At 38.7% G+C, this 18,266-nt stretch overlaps 1 protein-coding gene across 1 annotated transcript in view; it reads right to left on the bottom strand.

The window, feature by feature from the left end:
* Positions 1-137: 137 nt before the first annotated feature.
* The window catches only part of LOC143030944 (uncharacterized), a 169,688-nt gene continuing 151,559 nt past the window's right edge, over positions 138-18,266 (bottom strand). Inside the window, exon 7 of the mRNA XM_076194235.1 lies at positions 138-362. Within this exon, the coding sequence (XP_076050350.1) occupies positions 153-362 (210 nt within the window). The 3' untranslated portion in view covers positions 138-152. The remainder of the gene's footprint in view (positions 363-18,266) is intronic.

The raw sequence follows: 18,266 nt of genomic DNA, 5'->3' as shown, positions 1-18,266 counted from the left end.
TATAGCTTTCCAGCCCAACATCTTGAGCCATAATTACAAGCCAAGCTAAACCACATGGCCATCTAACTCCACTATCATTACAATAATTACTTTCAAAATTACCATCAAGCCTAAATGCTAGACAACCTCTTCCCCCACAACATACTCTTTCACTACTCACTTCTTGTAGAATCCCTGGTCTCCTGGAAAATGCCAATCAAGTTCTCCTTCTCAATGAACTTATGTAAGTGATTGACTGTCATATTTGCTTGCTTAGCTTGATTCTTGAGAGCCTCTGCTTGTTCTGCTTTCTCCCAGTGGTAAATGATGCTGAATTTCCTCCAATTGAAATGAAGGAGAGTCATCAGAGCAGCCCTGTTCATCTGGGTAAACAAAAAGTTGGATGAACAGAAGCAATGTTATTGGCACAGTAATCATCAGCTTTTGTTTATAGGGATTCTGTCTGCTATACTCTACCCACTGTACCTTATAATATTTTAACTTAAACTACATCATCTTCTAGGCTAATCCAGTTTATACATCTGTATGAAAAACTATTTTTTCACATCATTCAGACATGTGGTCATTTTCAATCTGTTCCCATGACCTCATAATACCATCCCATCTAAAAGCAAGAAAACTTCTGTCATAAGAACATAAGAATATGGGAGACTGCAAGAGACCACAAGCCCTACACTAGGCAGTTCCATGTCCAATCTATAGGGTGGAGACCAAAAATGTACTACATAGTTAAGGATGGGTCTAACTAGCATAAGACAGAATTCAATGATTACCTTTGCACTTTTGTTTCTGTCCTAGTAATAAATTCTAATGCCTTGTCCTATTTTTGGCATTAATACACTATTTCCTGGATTTAAGGTCCAGACTCACTAATACTCCTAATTCCTTTTCATATTCTGTTTTCTTTAATATTGTGATATTTAAGCTATACCTGTTAGCTGGGTTGTGTAATCCTACATTTAACACACAGCAATTTGAGATACTGTAGTCCATTTGCCACTTCTCTGACCATGCAAACAATTTATAATGATCCTCCTATAGTATCCCTGCATCTTTCTCTGACCTAATATGACATCCTATCTTAGTGTCATCTGCAAGCTTACTAATGTCACTATTAATCCCATTGTCTAAATTATTTGTATACTTAATAAACAATATGGGACCCAAAACCAAGCCTTGGGGAACTCCATTAGTAGTTTTCCAGATTTGGATTTTACATGGTTAATGGTGACCTGTTGTTTTCTGTCACTAATATGTTTAAACACTTTTCCTCCTCTGCCATGGGCTTTGACTTTACTTAGTAGTCTCTCATGGGGCACCTTATCGAATGCCTTGCTATAGTTGAGGTATATAACATCATAACTATCCTTGTTATCTACTGCCTTGTAGACATTAGTGTAAAATGATAAAAGATTACACACAACCTATCCTTGGTGAACTCATGCTGTGAGTCATGAATCAGAATATGCCTCACTAAATGTTCCTTGATACTATTTCCTATTAATGATTTCAGCATTTCACCTATACCCAACATCAGATTGGTCTGTAGTTGTGCACAGATGATTTATTACCTTTTTTAAATATAGGAACAACATTTGCCTGCCCCCATGAAATAAGCATAAATCCAGTGTCAACTGACTTACTAAATGCTTTCATTATCAGTTCAGATTTAAAATTTGCTGTTTTAGTACATACATACATATATATACCAAAGGTCCCTTCCTCATTACATGGGAGGTAGTCAAAAAAAACAAAAGCATAAAAACTACTCCCACCCATTCCATCCCCACACTCCACCCCATCTACCCCCTCCCTTCCTCTTTTCTTGGCTCCTCCTGGATGACAGGTCATCCCTGCATCTTGCCCACTGCTCTGGGTCAGAAGCAGTGTCACAAGACACAGCACATCCACAGCAAGGCCACTTCTTTAAACTGGTGACAGCCCCTCTCCATCCCCTCATGGAGAAATGGAGAAGACAGGAAGAAATCCCTTCAGGCTGTGTCAATACATTTTTCATACATACTCCCTCAACCCCCATCCTCTACCCACTCCCCCTCATGCTCCACTCACTCCTGTCTTCTGCCCTCTCCCATCCTTCCTCAACAGACATTCCCCTCTTTCCCAATACCCCTTTTACTCCAACCATCCATCTCATCTATGGTCGTCCCCTCATGTTCACTCCTTCCACCTCTGCCTTCCACACCTCTTTTACTAATCTTCCTTTACTCATTCTTTCCATGTGTCCAAATCATCCTAATATTCTTTCATTAACCCTATCTCCCAACTCCCTTTCCATTCCTGTTCTCCTCCTCACCACCTCATTTTTCACTCTAACCAGCCTAGTAACCCCTATCATACTTCTCAGACACCTCATCTCAAACACGTTCAAACTCCTCCTCTCTTATGTTCCATTTTTCTGCCCCATATAGTGCTGTTGGCACAATCACTCCTTCAATTTCCTCTTAGCATCCATTTCCAAATGTATATTTCTCATTACACTTTTTAATCCTCCAAGGCACTTACTTGCTTCTCTCATTCTACATTCTGCCTCCACCTTCACTCCTCCCTCTCCCGCCACATTCACACCCAAGTATCTAAAACTATCTACCTCCAGTCTCTCTCCCTTAATACTCACTTCCAGTCTACTGCCACTTTCTCCCCTTGTACATCTCATCACCTTACTTTTACCCACATTTATCTTTAACTTCCTTCTTTCACACACCCTCCCAAACTCTGTCACTAGCTTCCTCAATCCCTCCTCTGATCCTGCTACAAGTACAGTGTCATCAGCAAACAAAAACTGGTTTATCTCCCACTTTTCTCCATTTTCTTTAACCATCTCCAATCTCTGAACCACTACCCTTGCATTTATCTCTCGCACCACCCCATCCATGTATAAATTGAACAACCACGGCGACATAACACATCCCTGATGAAATCCCACCTTTACCTCAAACCACTCTCCATTTCTGATTCTAACACAAGCTGTACTCTCGTGAAAACTCTTGACAGCTCCCAGAAGCTTTCCTCCTATCATGTATATCTGCAATATTTCCCAAAGTGCCTTCCTGTCTACCTGTCATAAGCCTTTTCCAAATCCATAAAAGCCCAAAAAACATCCTTTCCTTTTCCTAAAGTTTTCTCACATATCTATCTTACCACAAAAATCTGATCCACACAACCACTACCTGTCTTAAACCCACACTGTTCCTCACCAATTACTCCCTCTGTTCCTCTCCTAACCCTCTCAATCAACACCCTCCCATAAGTCTTCCCAACTACATTCAACAAACTGATTCCTCTAAAACTACTGCATTGACACTTGTCCCCTTTTCCCTTGTAAAGTGGAACTATACAGGCACTCTTCCAGTCCTCCAGCACTCTACCGTCTCTTCAACAAACCTTAAATAACCTCACTAGCCAGTCCACTATCACTGTTCCTCCTTTTTTGAGACATTCTGCATGACATCCATCCAAACCAGGTGCCTTACCTGCTCTCATCTTAACAACTGCCTTCACCTCATCTTTCCTTATTCCTCCTCCATTTTTCTCACTTATCACTGTCATTTTCTTAGCACTTCCCACTACAACTACCTTTCCCTCCCTATCTCCCTTCACATTTAGCAACTCCCTTAAATACTCTGCCCATCTTCCCCTTACTGCCTTCTCTTCCATTATCATCTCTCTATCTACACCTTTTACCTTTTCTTCTCTACTTGATTTGCCTCCTCTTCCTCTCTTAATTTCTTTCCAAAACATCTTTTTATTACTTTCAAAATTTTCTAGCATAATCTTACCCCATTTCACATCTGCTCTCTTCTCTTTTCTTTGTACCTCTCATATGATTCTCTTGTCCTATTTTTTAAACAATCTGTGAAAGCTCGCTTCTTCTCTTCTACAAACTTCTTTGCTTCACCATCCATCCACTCACTACCCTTCCTTGTATTTCCTCCCATCCTCCTTGTTCCACACACCATCTTTGCACACTTTGTGACTCCCTCCTTGAACCATCCCCATTCCTCCTCCACTCCTAGTTCTACTCTATCCTTCACTCCCTCCCACTCCTCTCTCAGTTTTTTCCTATACTCCTCCTTTTCTTTCTCATTTAAACAGTTCACTTTAAGCACCTCCCTACCTTCTGCCCTTTTCCTCTTTCTCCATCTATCTTCCACTCTCAACTTACCTTCCACCAAAAAATAATCTGATATTCCCCCATTCTCTCCCCTTAGAACATGTACATACTTAATTCTTCTTACTATACTCCTGGTTATCACTATATAATCCATTAACGCTCTACCATCCTTCCATCCACCAGCCTCTCCCATGTGTACTTATGCTTGACTTTCTTCCTAAAACTGTATTTGCTATTATAAACTCTCTAGACACATCACCATCAACTCTCCACTATGATTTTTTCCTGGAACTCTACACTTACCAACCACTCTGTCTATAAGTTCATTTCCTACCCTAGCATTAAGGTCTCCCATTACCACTACATTGACATTTCTCTCTAAACCCTCTATGCACTCATTTAAATTTATCCAAAATGCCTCCCTTTCCTTTACACTCTTTTCAATACCAGGTCCATATGCACTTACAAAAACCCACATCTCCCTTCCCAGTTTCACCTTCATCCACATTAACTTTGAAGAAACCTCTTTCCATTCCACTACACACTTACCTATCTCTTCACTTACTAGTATAGCCACCCTTTTCTTTCCATTGTCCTCTCTTCACTCCTGAGATCCTCTCAACTACATTCCCACTCACAGTTGACCCTCCCTTTCAGCTTAGTTTCACTCAAAGCCAACACATCCATACTGCCTATCTCTTCCCTTTTACTCTCATCTGTACCACATCCACACACATTAAAAGACCCAAACTTTAGGGTACTGGTTGGAAAACTCCTCCCAGACCCTTTTATACCTTAACTTTTTTTTTTTTTTTTTTTTTTTCCAAGGAATGTCCCCTTTGGGGATACAGGGAGAAGGATCCCTAGTCCTATCCCTGTCCCATTTTTGTTGCCTCATACAACTCAAGTGGAAAGGCTTGGTGGCAGTATTCTTATCCCCCACCACAGGGTTAGGCAAAATGAGAAAATGAATATTCAGAGAAATGGTACAGGATAGTAACAAGAATTGGGGGACAGCATAATGGAGGGAGAGTCGTAGCATAATAAAGTATCATCATATCTCTATGAATAGAAATTTGCTCTACCACAGACAAAAATAATATATGGCTCTGTTCCGTAGGGATGCCCCATATAGACCCTAAAGTAACAGCTGAATACTACTTAGCAGTTTTTACCACCACAATAATATGCAACCAATACCCCAGAAAAAAGTTTGTCTGGACCTAGGGATTTTGTAGCTTTAACTCTGACTCAATCTTCCTTGCTAATGTTGATGCTAGTTAATCTCTCTCTCTCTTCTCCAGTGAAGATCAGGTAGTATATCTGTCTTCTCTTTTGTAAATACTGAAAGAAAATATTTATCAACTACTTTGTTAATTTTTTCCTCTGTATCTATAAAGACATCCTTATCATATCAAATTAGGCCTGTATTTTCCTTATTTCTAGTTCTGAAGAGATGAATGAAACCCTTAGGGTTAGATCCCACTTGTCTGGCAACCTTAATTTCATAACTATATTTTGTTCTTTTAATTAAAATAGTCTAGCCACCTTCTTCCCCAATCCCCCCCCTCCCCAACATAAACCCCTCTTTTTATTCTGATCTCATTTTTCAATCTATTCATCATTCGTTTAGGGGTATTAGTTTCTAATTTTCCTGTAAATTTTTGTTGGCTCATCAGAATTCTAGCAGTTAGGGTATTGTACAATTCTTCTAGATCCCTGACCTCACTTGTTACCTCCAGGCTGACCTTATTAGTGACTTCACCTGGGAGTTCCCTTTCTTCTCAAGTGTCTTGACCTAGGTCAAGTCTATTACTCCCCCACAGTAGTACCAAGTTTACTTAGGTATTTCCTCAGTCCCTCAAAATCAGCCTTTCTAAAGCCAGGTCCACCCCTATGATAAAGAAACCTCTTAATCTTTTATCCTTTTATAATGGTAAGTCTAGAGCTTCTAGTTTCTCCTTGTATGACTTATTTGAAAAGGTGGGACTCATTCTGTCTGGTGCTCTTACTCTCTCAATCTTGCTTATATCTTTCACTTTGTTCTGGAAGCATATCACTGCTGCATATTCCAATTTAGATCATATTAGTGGCTATGATTTCTTCATCATCTCTTCATCCATGTAGTGAAAAGCCAATCTGAGATCCTATCTGGCCCTGAAGCCTTTCTCACTTCCAGCTTCTTGAGTTATTTCAACATTTCATATACTTCTACTGCTGTTATATTTATAAAACTTCCCCTATCTTCACCCTTTTCTCCCTCAAACACCAGAAAAATATGACGTCAGTCCTCGCTTCGCGAGCGAAGCAAGGACTGACGTCATATTTTTCTGGTGTTTGATCAAACATTTTGGTGTTTTATGATTTTTTGTTTTATTTGACCAGATGACAAGAATCTTGTCATTGGAGTTTAATGGGTTAAAGTGTTAAACCATTTACATAGTGGTCATAATGGTGTCAACGCAATTGAAAGCAAATTTGGATATGGCCAAAAATAGAGAGAAATCACTTAGAATTGTAGTATTTGTTTTCAAAACTTTAAGAATCCTAAAGCTCCAATATTGTCTTGGCCTAACACTGGTAAACCATGGTCTAGATTGCACATAGACTATGCTGAAACTATTGAAGGGAGATATTTCTTTATGATTGTAGATTCACACAGTAAACTCTTGGATGTTCATTTTGCTACTGCTGCAATACCAACAGTTACCATTGAACATTTAAGAGAATCATTTGCTAACTAAGGGATTCTGGATGTTACTGTGTCTGATAATGCCCCTAACCTGGTTTCTAATGAAATGGTGGAATTTCTACGAAAAAATGGTATTAGACATGTAATGCCTTGAATGGATTAGCAGAAAGGGAAGTAAGAACATTCAAAGTGGAATTAGAAAAGTTTCAGAAAGGAGATATGTATTCCAGTATTCCAGAGTTGGTAGGTTCCTATATAATCACAGAAGAACCATCAATTCTTCCACTGGTAAGTCTCCAGCAGTCAATGTTTAATAGAGTTTTCAAAGGTACTGTAGAAACTGTTAGAGTGCAGGAAAGATCTTCCAGTGAACTGAATAATGAAATGTCTAAGTAGGAAGAGCACTTGTGTGGACTGAATGATGCAGTGTTTGTTCACAATTTTGGTGCAGGTTCTCTGTTGGTGGAAGGAAAGATTGATGAAGTGCTTGGTTCAAGAAATCATAAGGTGGGTTCAAAGTTTGGGAAATATGATTTGGAAAAGATATACAGATCAAATTATGCCTAGTTTTGTATGTGAATTTGGCCAACCTAAAAGTAACCTTTCAATTGATACTTCAATAGATAACTCTTCTGTAAGAGTAGATGTTTCTAGTGAGCCCATGTTGGATTCACTTATATGGAACATCCAAGAGAAGACCTTGTAAGTAATAACCAAGATTGCTCAGTACAGACAAAGATATACAATGTTCCAGTTGCATCCGTAGACCACCTGATAGGTTGGATTTGTAACTCTTGTCATGATCGTCTGAGATCATGTTTGTTTTGTAGTCACCTCTCGAGTGACAGGTCATTGTAAAAGCTACTCTAGAGACCTATTGGCTGTATCACTCACCATCCACCCAAAAGATATTAGTTATGATCTCAATGATTTAACAATTAATGAAGAATATGCACTGTGATTTGTTGTAATATTTCTTCTTTTACTTTCCTTTTTTTTGGGTGGGGGGGGGCTGTCCTGTTTTTGGGGAAGGTTATTTATTGTATGACTGTTGTTTTTCTGTCAGTTTTGGGTGGGCAGTTTTTATAAGTGAATGTTTTATTATCCTTTCTTCTTTAATTTTCATACATTTCTATACATTTAATGTGATGTGTTTCTAGTATAAACTTTGTAGCATGTATTATTATGTATCAGCTAAGAAAAAATGTCTATCCTACAGAGCACTCTGACAGAGTAGAATGAGAAAAACATTAAGAACAATAAAACAATAATAACAATAACAGGCAAGCAAAAGTCATATTCCTAAAAATCACATGAGAAAATATAACTCTAATTACACAAGAGAGAGCCAAACTAAAGAAAGAGCAATAAACTAAAAAGCAGTGATGACCTAACAGAACATGAAAAAGAACAACTACACTTGGCCAGACTGCGATGCGGTCACCACCCAGCACTTCTAAGCTACCAGAAGAGGCTGGACGACCGTGTTGTGAACAGCTGCCCAGGATGTAACACTTCACCCCATACCATACAACACATAATGGAAGACTGCATTATACACAATCATGCACGCAAACAACACAACATACACTCTATAAAGGATTTGTGGGAAAACCCAGTTTCGGCTGTGGCCTTCCTTGGGGAGACGGGACTGCTCGGACAGACAGTCTAGGGAACGACAACAACAACAACAACAACTACAGCAGTTAAACCTATCACTAAGTTATAAACAACAGGGAGAAAAACAAAAGAAAAAACAACAAATAATCTAGATGGGAAAACAGAAATAATAAAAAATAGTTGAGCAGTAAAAACCATAAAAAATAAGAATTAAATTACTCCCCCCTCCCCCACATCAATTCATGAAACAGCTGGAGCAACCCAAGGGGAAATAACATCACCAAAACAGTAGCTCTAAGATGGTATCAGCAAAGAATAGGCCTGGCCATAGAATCAAAATTCCTTGGATTCAACCATGATAAGAAAAAGATGAACATCTCATACTATCCTGCCCAATACAATCCCTAAACAATAACACATACTTTCTTTGTGTGAACTATGGGCCTCTCTGGTGTCCAGTGCTGATTACTTGGGGACCATGGGTCTCCTGGGTGGGAAACCTGGGGCAACAGATTGATTGATTGAAGATAGGATTTAAGATTGTTCCAGAATAGCTGAATAGAAAGGTTTGATGGTAAATTCAATAAGAGATGGAATGAATTATTGTGATAACCAAATGCATGGTTGTAGCTGAGCTTTGTGATGTTGCCAGTGTAGTACATATTGTTACAATGGTACAATACATATTGACAAGGCTTTTATTAAAGCATCACAAGTTTAAATTAGCATGACAAAAATAAACACCAATGATAACAAGGAAATACAATAAAATATACTGGTATGTGACAGACCATACAACAAACTAGGCGATAAGTGAATCTCTAGGACAGCGTTTCTCAACCTTTTTACCCTTGCATAACCTTTGAAATAAATTGCATGTCTCAAGGAACCCTTGCACAAAAAAACAAAAAACATACCATATCTTTCTCATTTTATTTCCATCATATTAATAGGTTAGATGGGATGATGTCTACATTACATTATTACAATAACCAAGAATATGTCGTGCAAGTTTAATTATATTATGTATATGAAATTAAATGACAAATCAAAAGTGCATTAGCTTATCTCACTTGTTCTCATGGAACCCTTAGGGACCTTTTGCAGAGCCTTAGGGTTCCGGGGAACCCTGGTTGAGAAACACTGCTCTAGGATGTAGTATTGTACTTTCATTGTTATTACTTCAAATATAGTCAGCAGTCGGAGTCGGACATCTGGAAACAGCTCCACTGTGCTGGGCAGCACTTCATCACTAGGATATTTTGGAACAACACTAGTCATATTTACAAATGAGAAGGGAGTTGTGAAAATCGAGTGACCAAACTGGAGTAGTCTTTACACAAATCAGTGCTAAGTACTTAAAATGGAAGAAGATAAAAGTGAGAAAAAAAAAAAAAACGAACCAGCAAAGAGATGTCTGGACGTGAGCAGGGTGGAAATTGCGACTGGGAGTAATTCCCAAACGATCATGTATGAATGAAACCCCCAAATTTTACCAAAGGTTGGACAACTATGCTTTTTCTGGTTTTGTAAGAGAAGGGTAGAATGGGGTGGAAATGGATAGAGAACTTAAGTACAAAAATATTTTTAGAAACAGGGATATTACTGATTTGTTAGATGAAATAATAGAATTGAAAAGTGAGCAGAGGACAATGTACAAAGAAAGAGCTCAACTTAAAAGAGCTAATGAAGGGACCAACAAGGAGCTTGATGATCTGAAAAAAGAATTACCGGGTAAATATGATCAGAAATGAAATTGAAAGAATGAAAAATGAGAATATAAACAAAAATGAGAATATAAACAAAAATGAGGCCTTAAAAAAATAAAAGAAAGAGCAAATTCAGGCAGAGACCGAGAAAGTGGGAGAAACTATCAAGGAGACTAATCTCCAAGAAATAAAAAAACAATGGAAAGTGGAACAAGAAAATTGAAAGTTGACTTTCAAAGAAATAGTACAAGTGGAAGAAAATGCCAAAGAAATGGTAATCAAAGTAATTAAGGAAAAAGATAATTTGGTCAGAGACACAGTACATAAAAAAGTGCATTGTAGTTTATGGTACTTCAGAAAAACATAATGTACCTAAATATCAGAGAGAAAAAGATGGGAGATTCCTAAAGCAACTCTGGAGATACAAGAAGAGGGACAGGATATGGACAAAGAAATTGCAAAAGTGCATAGAATGAGAAAATACTCTAAAGAAAAACAATATAGGCCATTAAAAATAAAAACAAGGTCTCAAATGATAGCAGAAGTATTATCTAAAACAAGGCTAGCAAACAGTGAAAATTACAAAAATGTATAGATAAGAAAAGAAATGAGTGATGAGGAAAAAGAGAAGGAGGCACTTGGAAATGAAAAAACAAAAACAAAAACAAAATCTGAAAAGAATGAATTTTTTGGAGAGTGATGGACCTGAGGCTAAGAAAATGGTTTATATAAAAAAAAAGATAATAATAGACAGAAAAGGAATGAATGAATTAAATGAGTATCTGGCATTAGAAAAACCAGATGTAATGGGAACTGTGGAAACAAAATTATAAAGTCCTCTACCACCAAACACTGTGGGACAAGGTCTATACAACCATTGGATGAAAAATAGAAAGGAGAAACAGGGTGGAGGAGTCATGTTTTTGACTAAGAAAGGCTTAAATGTGACAAAGATAACAGAAGGAAAAAATAATGTGGAATTGATTATGATGAAAGTTGAAAACAGTGACATGAAAAGTAGAATTTTTTTAGTAAGGTTTGTACCCCCTAAAACATAGTCTTGGACAGAGAGTGATCATTCCAAAATGTTGGAAGACACAAAGAATGTACTAACTGATTTACTGAAAGGAGGAAATATAGTAATTATGGGTGACTTTAACTCAAAAGAAATATGTTGGGAAGAAATGACAGTGAAAGGTGGAGAAGACCTCTGGGGAAACATACTACTGGATATGACCATTGAATACACAATGACTCAATGGGTAAAGGAAAATACCAGATATAGAAACAATGAGGAACTGTCAAGACTAGATTTAATACTTACATCAGAGCCTGAAATTGTGGACAGAATAGAATACAAAACCCCAATTGGGAAGAGTGACCACTTACTAATAGAGTTCAAACTAAAAGAACAATTTGATTTGAGAAGAAATGAGAAACATAGAAAAGGAAGACTAATGTACAACAAAACAGATTTTGAGAAACTCAGAAAATTCTTTCAAAATGCAAATTGGGAAAACTTCTTAAATGAAGAAAAAAAGATGAAGAGAAATGGAACATACCAAAAGAAATTTACAATGAGGGAATAAAAAAATACGTACCAAAACAGAAGCATTAACCCCTTCCATACGGTGCCGCATACGTAGGCGTCATGGGGAGCGAGTGTATTCGCGAGGCTGCCATATCGGCGTCTTGATTATATTTATTGTAGTCGCCCCTCCATAATGACATTCTTTCTAATTCTTTTGTAATCGCATTTTCTATGGTTATCAAAATTCACGGGTGAAGAGAGAACGATCGATATAAGCGGTGACTATATTTTATGATGCGAGTATTATTACGACACGTCGTACGGCTGGCATTGGCTGCTGCCACCGAGATCTAAGTCCATGACGCCTACGTGTGCGGCACCGTATGGAAGGGGTTAAAAGGTATACTAGGGGTGATCAGAAAGTAATGACAGTTGGACTCGTAGCTGAGAGACTATAAGTGTTGGTGGGGCGGGGAGCAAGGGGCAGCAAGTGTTGCCTGTTGTTACATGTTTGAGCTTGTTGCTGTTTGTCTAGCTTACATTTTATCGTTGCGCTGTGCGATTGCGTCATTGTTGGTTTGCCTCTCTAACCGGAAACATGGATTTTTCGAAAGAAGGCTGCAGATTCTACACCTTCACAAGGTGGAAACTCGGGAAAAAAGCAACGGAAATCAGAGAGGAATTGTTGCAAGTTTTTCCCGAGTCTACTCCATCACTGGAAACTGTTTCCCGCTGGATTCGAGCTTTCACAGCCGGAAAATTGCAGCTAGAAGATGATCATCGTCCTGGCCGCCCTCGGACATCCGTGACCGAAGCAACGACGGTCCGTGCGCGGGCCATCATTGACGAAGATCCAACTGTTACTCTTCGATTCTTATCCTTGGAGCTCGGCGTCAGTTATGGGAGCGCACATGACATCGTGCATGAACACTTAGGGCTGAGGAAGAAGTGTGCTCGATGGATACCTCATTTGCTTACAGAAGAGCAGAAGAGCGAACGGGTGTGGATTTGTCGTCTATGGCTGGCTGAATTCGAGCCAAATGGTCCGAAACGGTTCTCAGATGTAGCTACCGGAGATGAGTTTTGGATTTCTTTCTTCACCACCAGAGACAAGCAGTCTAACATGGTGTGGTTGAGTGATGAAGAACCTCGACCTCAGATTCTGAAGGAAGGATTTCGCAGCAGGAAGCGCCTTTTCACCATCTTCTTCAATTCACAAGGACCAATGTGTGTGGATGTAATGCCTCAACAGTGTACTATCACAGCCCAGTACTACACTGACCACGTCCTTCCTCGAGTCCTGGAATATCAGGCCAAGACTGCACCAGCCCGTCGCCGATCGCGCCTTTTGCTGCACCATGACAATGCTGCCCCCCACAAAGCTCGCCTCACTGTGCAGTTCCTGGAGCAGCAGGGGATCACACTTCTCCCCCACCCACCCTACTCGCCTGACCTTGCTCCCTGTGATTTTTGGTTGTTTCCAAAGATCAAGGGTGCAATCGCAGGGAAGCTGTTTCATCGCATCCAAGATCTGGCGCGAGCAGTCAATTCAGAGCTACGAGGTATATCGGCTTCTGAGTACCGTGAGTGCTTCATGAAGTGGCGAAAGAGGATGGAACGTTGCATAGAGGCAGGAGGGGAGTACTTTGAAGGAATGTAGGCCACTATTTGGATTTACCTCTGTACCGTGAAAATATATGGTATCACTGTCATTACTTTTTGATCACCCCTCATACATTAAGTGCTGGTTCAACAAAAAATATAGTGTGACGCTATGGACACCCAGTACTAAAAAGACTATAAAGAAATTAGAATACATAGAACGATGACAAAGATGGCACCAACATTCTCCAAATTGACATACAAAGATTATCCAAATTGGAACTACCAACTCTGGAACAAAGAAGGGAAAGAGGAGATCTACTGACAATTTATAGAATTATGAAAGGAATGGAAGTCCTAGATAGAGATGATCTATTAAAGATTGACAAGAAAAAATAAACAAGAGGACATGAAAAGAAACTCAAAAAGGATAGTTATAGAAGAGATATGAAAAAGAATAGCTTCCCACAGAGAGTGGTGGATATCTGAAATAAATTAGATGAGGCAACAGTGTGTGCAAATACTATTCAAGAATTTAGGAACAAACTTCATGCTGAAAGATACAAAGATGGGTCACTACGAGCATAGCTCCCTTCCCGTGCAATATAACTAGGTAAATACTATCACTAACTAAACAAATTATAACTAGTGTTTTAATTTTCTAATAAAGATTTATCTGTCTTACAATTATATCATTGTGTTTAATTTACATGTTATGATAAATAATATTAGTGTAACACAACCATAATTGTATAGACAGTAATTACCGGAGGAAAGAATTCAAAGATGGCACCGACAAAGATTGGACAAACTAAATCTACCAACCCTAGAATAAAGAAGAGAGACAGGTGATTTGATAACCATTTACAGAATTATGAAAGGGCTGGAAACTCTTAATAGGGATGACCAACTAAAATGGGACAGAAAAGCTACAAGAGGACACAAGAAGAAACTTAACCACTTCCATACGGTGACGCCTACGTAGACGTCATGAGGAGCAAGTGGGTATGTGATGATGCCAATGTCGGCGTCTTGATTATATTTATTGTAGTCATACCTAAGTAACCTTCATTCTCTCTAAACTGGCTTCATCATATTTTCTATGGTTATCAAAATTCAAGGGTGAAAGAGAACGAACGATTGAGCACTGAATTCATTTTCTATAATGTGATTATGACGCAACATCGCATGTCGGGCAGCTAATGCTGCCAGACGTGCGATGTGCCCCAGAGTAAAGAGGTTAAGAAAGTTACAGAAGAGATCTGAAAAAGAATAGCTTTCCACACAGAGTAATAGATATCTGGAACAAACTGAAAGAGGAAACAGTGAGTGCTAAAATTATACATGACTTTAAGAAAAAACTGGATGCAGAAAGATACAACAGCAGGTCACTACGAGCACAGCTTTCCTCCCGCAAAATGGAACTAGGTAAATACAGGGGGATCAGAGATGGAAGTGTCACAAAAGCAGTAAAGAATAGGTTAACAACAACACTATTACAAAAGGATCTCATCATTGGTTCCTGAGTAGAGATTTTATTTTAACAGAGTAAAAGATGTGTGACTCGTTCATAAGAGTGCCTCAAAAACAATCCCTTTAAATATTGCTTGCATGAAATGGGTGGGAGTGTTTTTATGCCTTTCCCTTTTTGGCTACCTCCCTTGGAAGGGGGAAAAAGCCTTGGTATATGTATGTATGTATGTATGTATGTTATCATGCAGTCAATACTCCAGTATAGGAAAAATATGGTAGTTTTGTATGGATTAAAGATAAATAGAAAGTATACAATGTGATCAATATTTGTCATGGTTAAATATCAAACAAAGTGTAAATAGTAATCAAGAGCAATGCCCACCATGTGCTAACAAGATCAATAAATATTACTATTAAAGTACCTACAATAAATGATGATGCTTTCTGACCAATAACTTATGAAATAAAGGTGTTACTTAAGCAGAGTTTTTCTTTCCTGTCAGTATCTCAGTATCCCAAGTGTACAAATTTCTTTTAAAATGTTAACTTTTGAAACACTGGACTTATTCTAATCTTAAGAGCTTGGAATCTGATATACTGAGACCTGGGTAAGCTGCTGCTTGAAGAGATAAATAGTTTGGACAGTCAATTACCTTCAGTCAATCCTACCTACCACTCACCCATCTATGAAGCACTTGGAGCAACCTTGAGCAATATGATTTGATTTGGTTTACTATCACAAACTCCCTATGGGGAGGCTACGACAGTGCCCCTTACAGAGGACTTTGTAGCATGGAATTTAATGAGCCATGCCCTTGGTTTAACTTGCCCCAAGTAGGGTTCGAACTGTCATCATCTCAACCTTTGCTGCAAGTAACAAATCCCCTAACCCACTAAGCCAGTGAGCATCCATATACCATCACATAAACACCAATCAACAAACATTTCTCCAAAACTAACTTCAAGCCAAATATACCAGGAAACAGGAAAACAATTAAAGAAATATGTAAAATCAAACCTGACAATGAAGCCCCCTCCCCCTTTCCATAGTAAAGACACAGAAGAAGAAGAAGAAGAAGAAGAAGAAGAAGAAGAAGAAGAAGAAGAAGAAGAAGAAGAAGAAGAAGAAGAAGAAGAAGAAGAAGAAGAAGAAGAAGAAGAAGAAGAAGAAGAAGAAGAAGAAGAAGAAGAAGAAGAAGAAGAAGAAGAAGAAGAAGAAGAAGAAGAAGAAGTGAATGGTCCAGACAAGATCTGAAACATCCATCTCAAACACCTTGGCCAAAATGCCAAAAGCCTTAATTGATGTTTTCAACTACTTTTGGCTAAACAATAACATGTCAAACATCTGGAAAAAAGCTCACCACATAATACCAATCTTTAAACCAAACAAACCACCTGAAAACCCTGCATCACACAGACCAATATCACTACTATCCAAAATATCCAATTTGATGGAAAGATTGGTTGCAGCAAGAATCAAAGCAATAATACAACACCCCCTCCCGCCAATCAACATGGTTTCAAGGAGGGCCACTCTACCGGCACTATGTTCACAAATATCATACAAGTATTGCAAGGATTCAATAATAATGCCCCACCAAAAAGAACAGTTATTGTTGCTATCACAAATAATTTACACTGTAAAATAAGAGCTCTGATAATAATAAGATGCACCAAAACTACTACTATAAGACACCTACATACAGGAACTAGAATCCTCCCAATAGAACATCAATCAAATAACTGGAACACAATCCTATGTCTGAACCCTAAATGACACACACCTTTCATGCTACATTTCACAAGCACCACCAAAGGGAAAAGAAAGAAAGAAAAAAAAAAAAAAAAAAAACTACTACTGAAACCTTGAAACAATCTATCACCTATACCATCCATCTACACAGAAACATGTGCACATACCCAGATAACTAAACGAGCTCTTCAAGAAAAACCACCTATATCAATACTCCAACCCCCAGATTTAAGTCCCACAGTGAAAACCCTTCCACACATGACAAGAACCACACTGGCACACATGCATTCAGGAAACCACAGTATTAAAACAGAACCAACACAAATAGATACGGCCACATATTCAAGCTGCCCAGATGCAACCACCACACAGAAGACATCCCATACTACAATGCCCAGACATCAACACAATATCTCTTCCCTAAGTGACTTATGGTCCTGGCTGGAGGCTGTTGCCATTCTCCTGGAGGCTACAGGTTTTCTAAAAGAGATACCAGGGGCAAGGGTTTGACTGATCTCTTTTTCTTTACAGTTTGGGATGTACTTCATCCATTCCTGGTGTTTTTCCTCCATTTCAATATTTTCACCACTTAACTCCCTCATTCCTATCACATTCCTTTCTGTTTCTTTCCCCAATGCCTCCTCTTCCATCACTGCTTACATTACTTCTAAGCTCTCCTTATTCTGGGAATCAATGATGGGTACCTGCATGTGGTGGTCCTGCAAGACAGACAACAAAAGTGCCTATATTCAAATCCCATCAACCACCTCACCTCCATTAGGACTTGCAGCCCTGAGGGGATAACACACGGTCTCCAAACTGGGCTCGAGATTTCTCTCTATCAACTTCAACTGTATTTCTTACACTTTTTTACACATGGGGTGTTGACAACCAGCAAATGCTTTCATCTTTCTACCACTTTGCCAGCCAATGTGGGGCTGTGGATTTTCCACTTTGTGAAAATCAAGGCAACAATTAATTCTCCTTACTCTCTCAACCAGTATGCTTTTCACTCTTTAGCCTATTAAACTCTGATGAAAAGATTCTTGTCATTTGGTCAAATAAAACAAAAAATCATATAACACCAAAATGTTTGATCAAACACCAGAAAAATATGACGTCAGTCCTCGCTTCGTGCGAGGACTGACATCATATTTTTCTGGTGTTTAATCAAACATTTTGGTGTTTTATGATTTTTTGTTTTATTTGACCAAATGACAAGAATCTTGTCATCGGAGTTTAATGAGTTAGTAGGCACTCATAGAAATAATGGAGACACATGAAAGCTTTTAATTATGTTAAATCTGTGACCTTTCTAAAACATTTGTACAACATTTATCAAATGAGATTTCCCTTTATATGAGTGGGATAGCCCAGCCAAGGCATACACCCAACCTCACCCATTTCTCCTTTATAGTTACTTGTGGATGAAGGGTCATCCCTGTCCTCCAACCACTGCTCAGGTCAGAATCAATGCAGCATGACATAGCACCTCTATAACAGGGTCCAACAGCCAAAGTTGGTTTACCCCCACTACTTCATTACTTGGCAATCCTCTTTCATTCACTCAAGAACTTAGAGACCAGACAAGAAACTATCCCTTCAGGCCACATCAGTCCACTCACAATCATTTTCTACTCATAAATATTTCTTGCACTGTCCCTTCCCTGCCCAACAGACATTCTCCTTCTACTTAATCCATTAAATTCCGATGACAAGATTCTTGTCATTTGGTCAAATAAAACAAAAAATCA

The sequence above is a fragment of the Oratosquilla oratoria genome, chromosome 12 (assembly GCF_046742065.1).
Source record: "Oratosquilla oratoria isolate Oo_2021 chromosome 12, ASM4674206v1, whole genome shotgun sequence".
In the NCBI taxonomy this organism is placed as follows: Eukaryota; Metazoa; Arthropoda; class Malacostraca; order Stomatopoda; family Squillidae; genus Oratosquilla; species Oratosquilla oratoria.
This window is presented reverse-complemented; position numbering and strand designations above follow the sequence as displayed.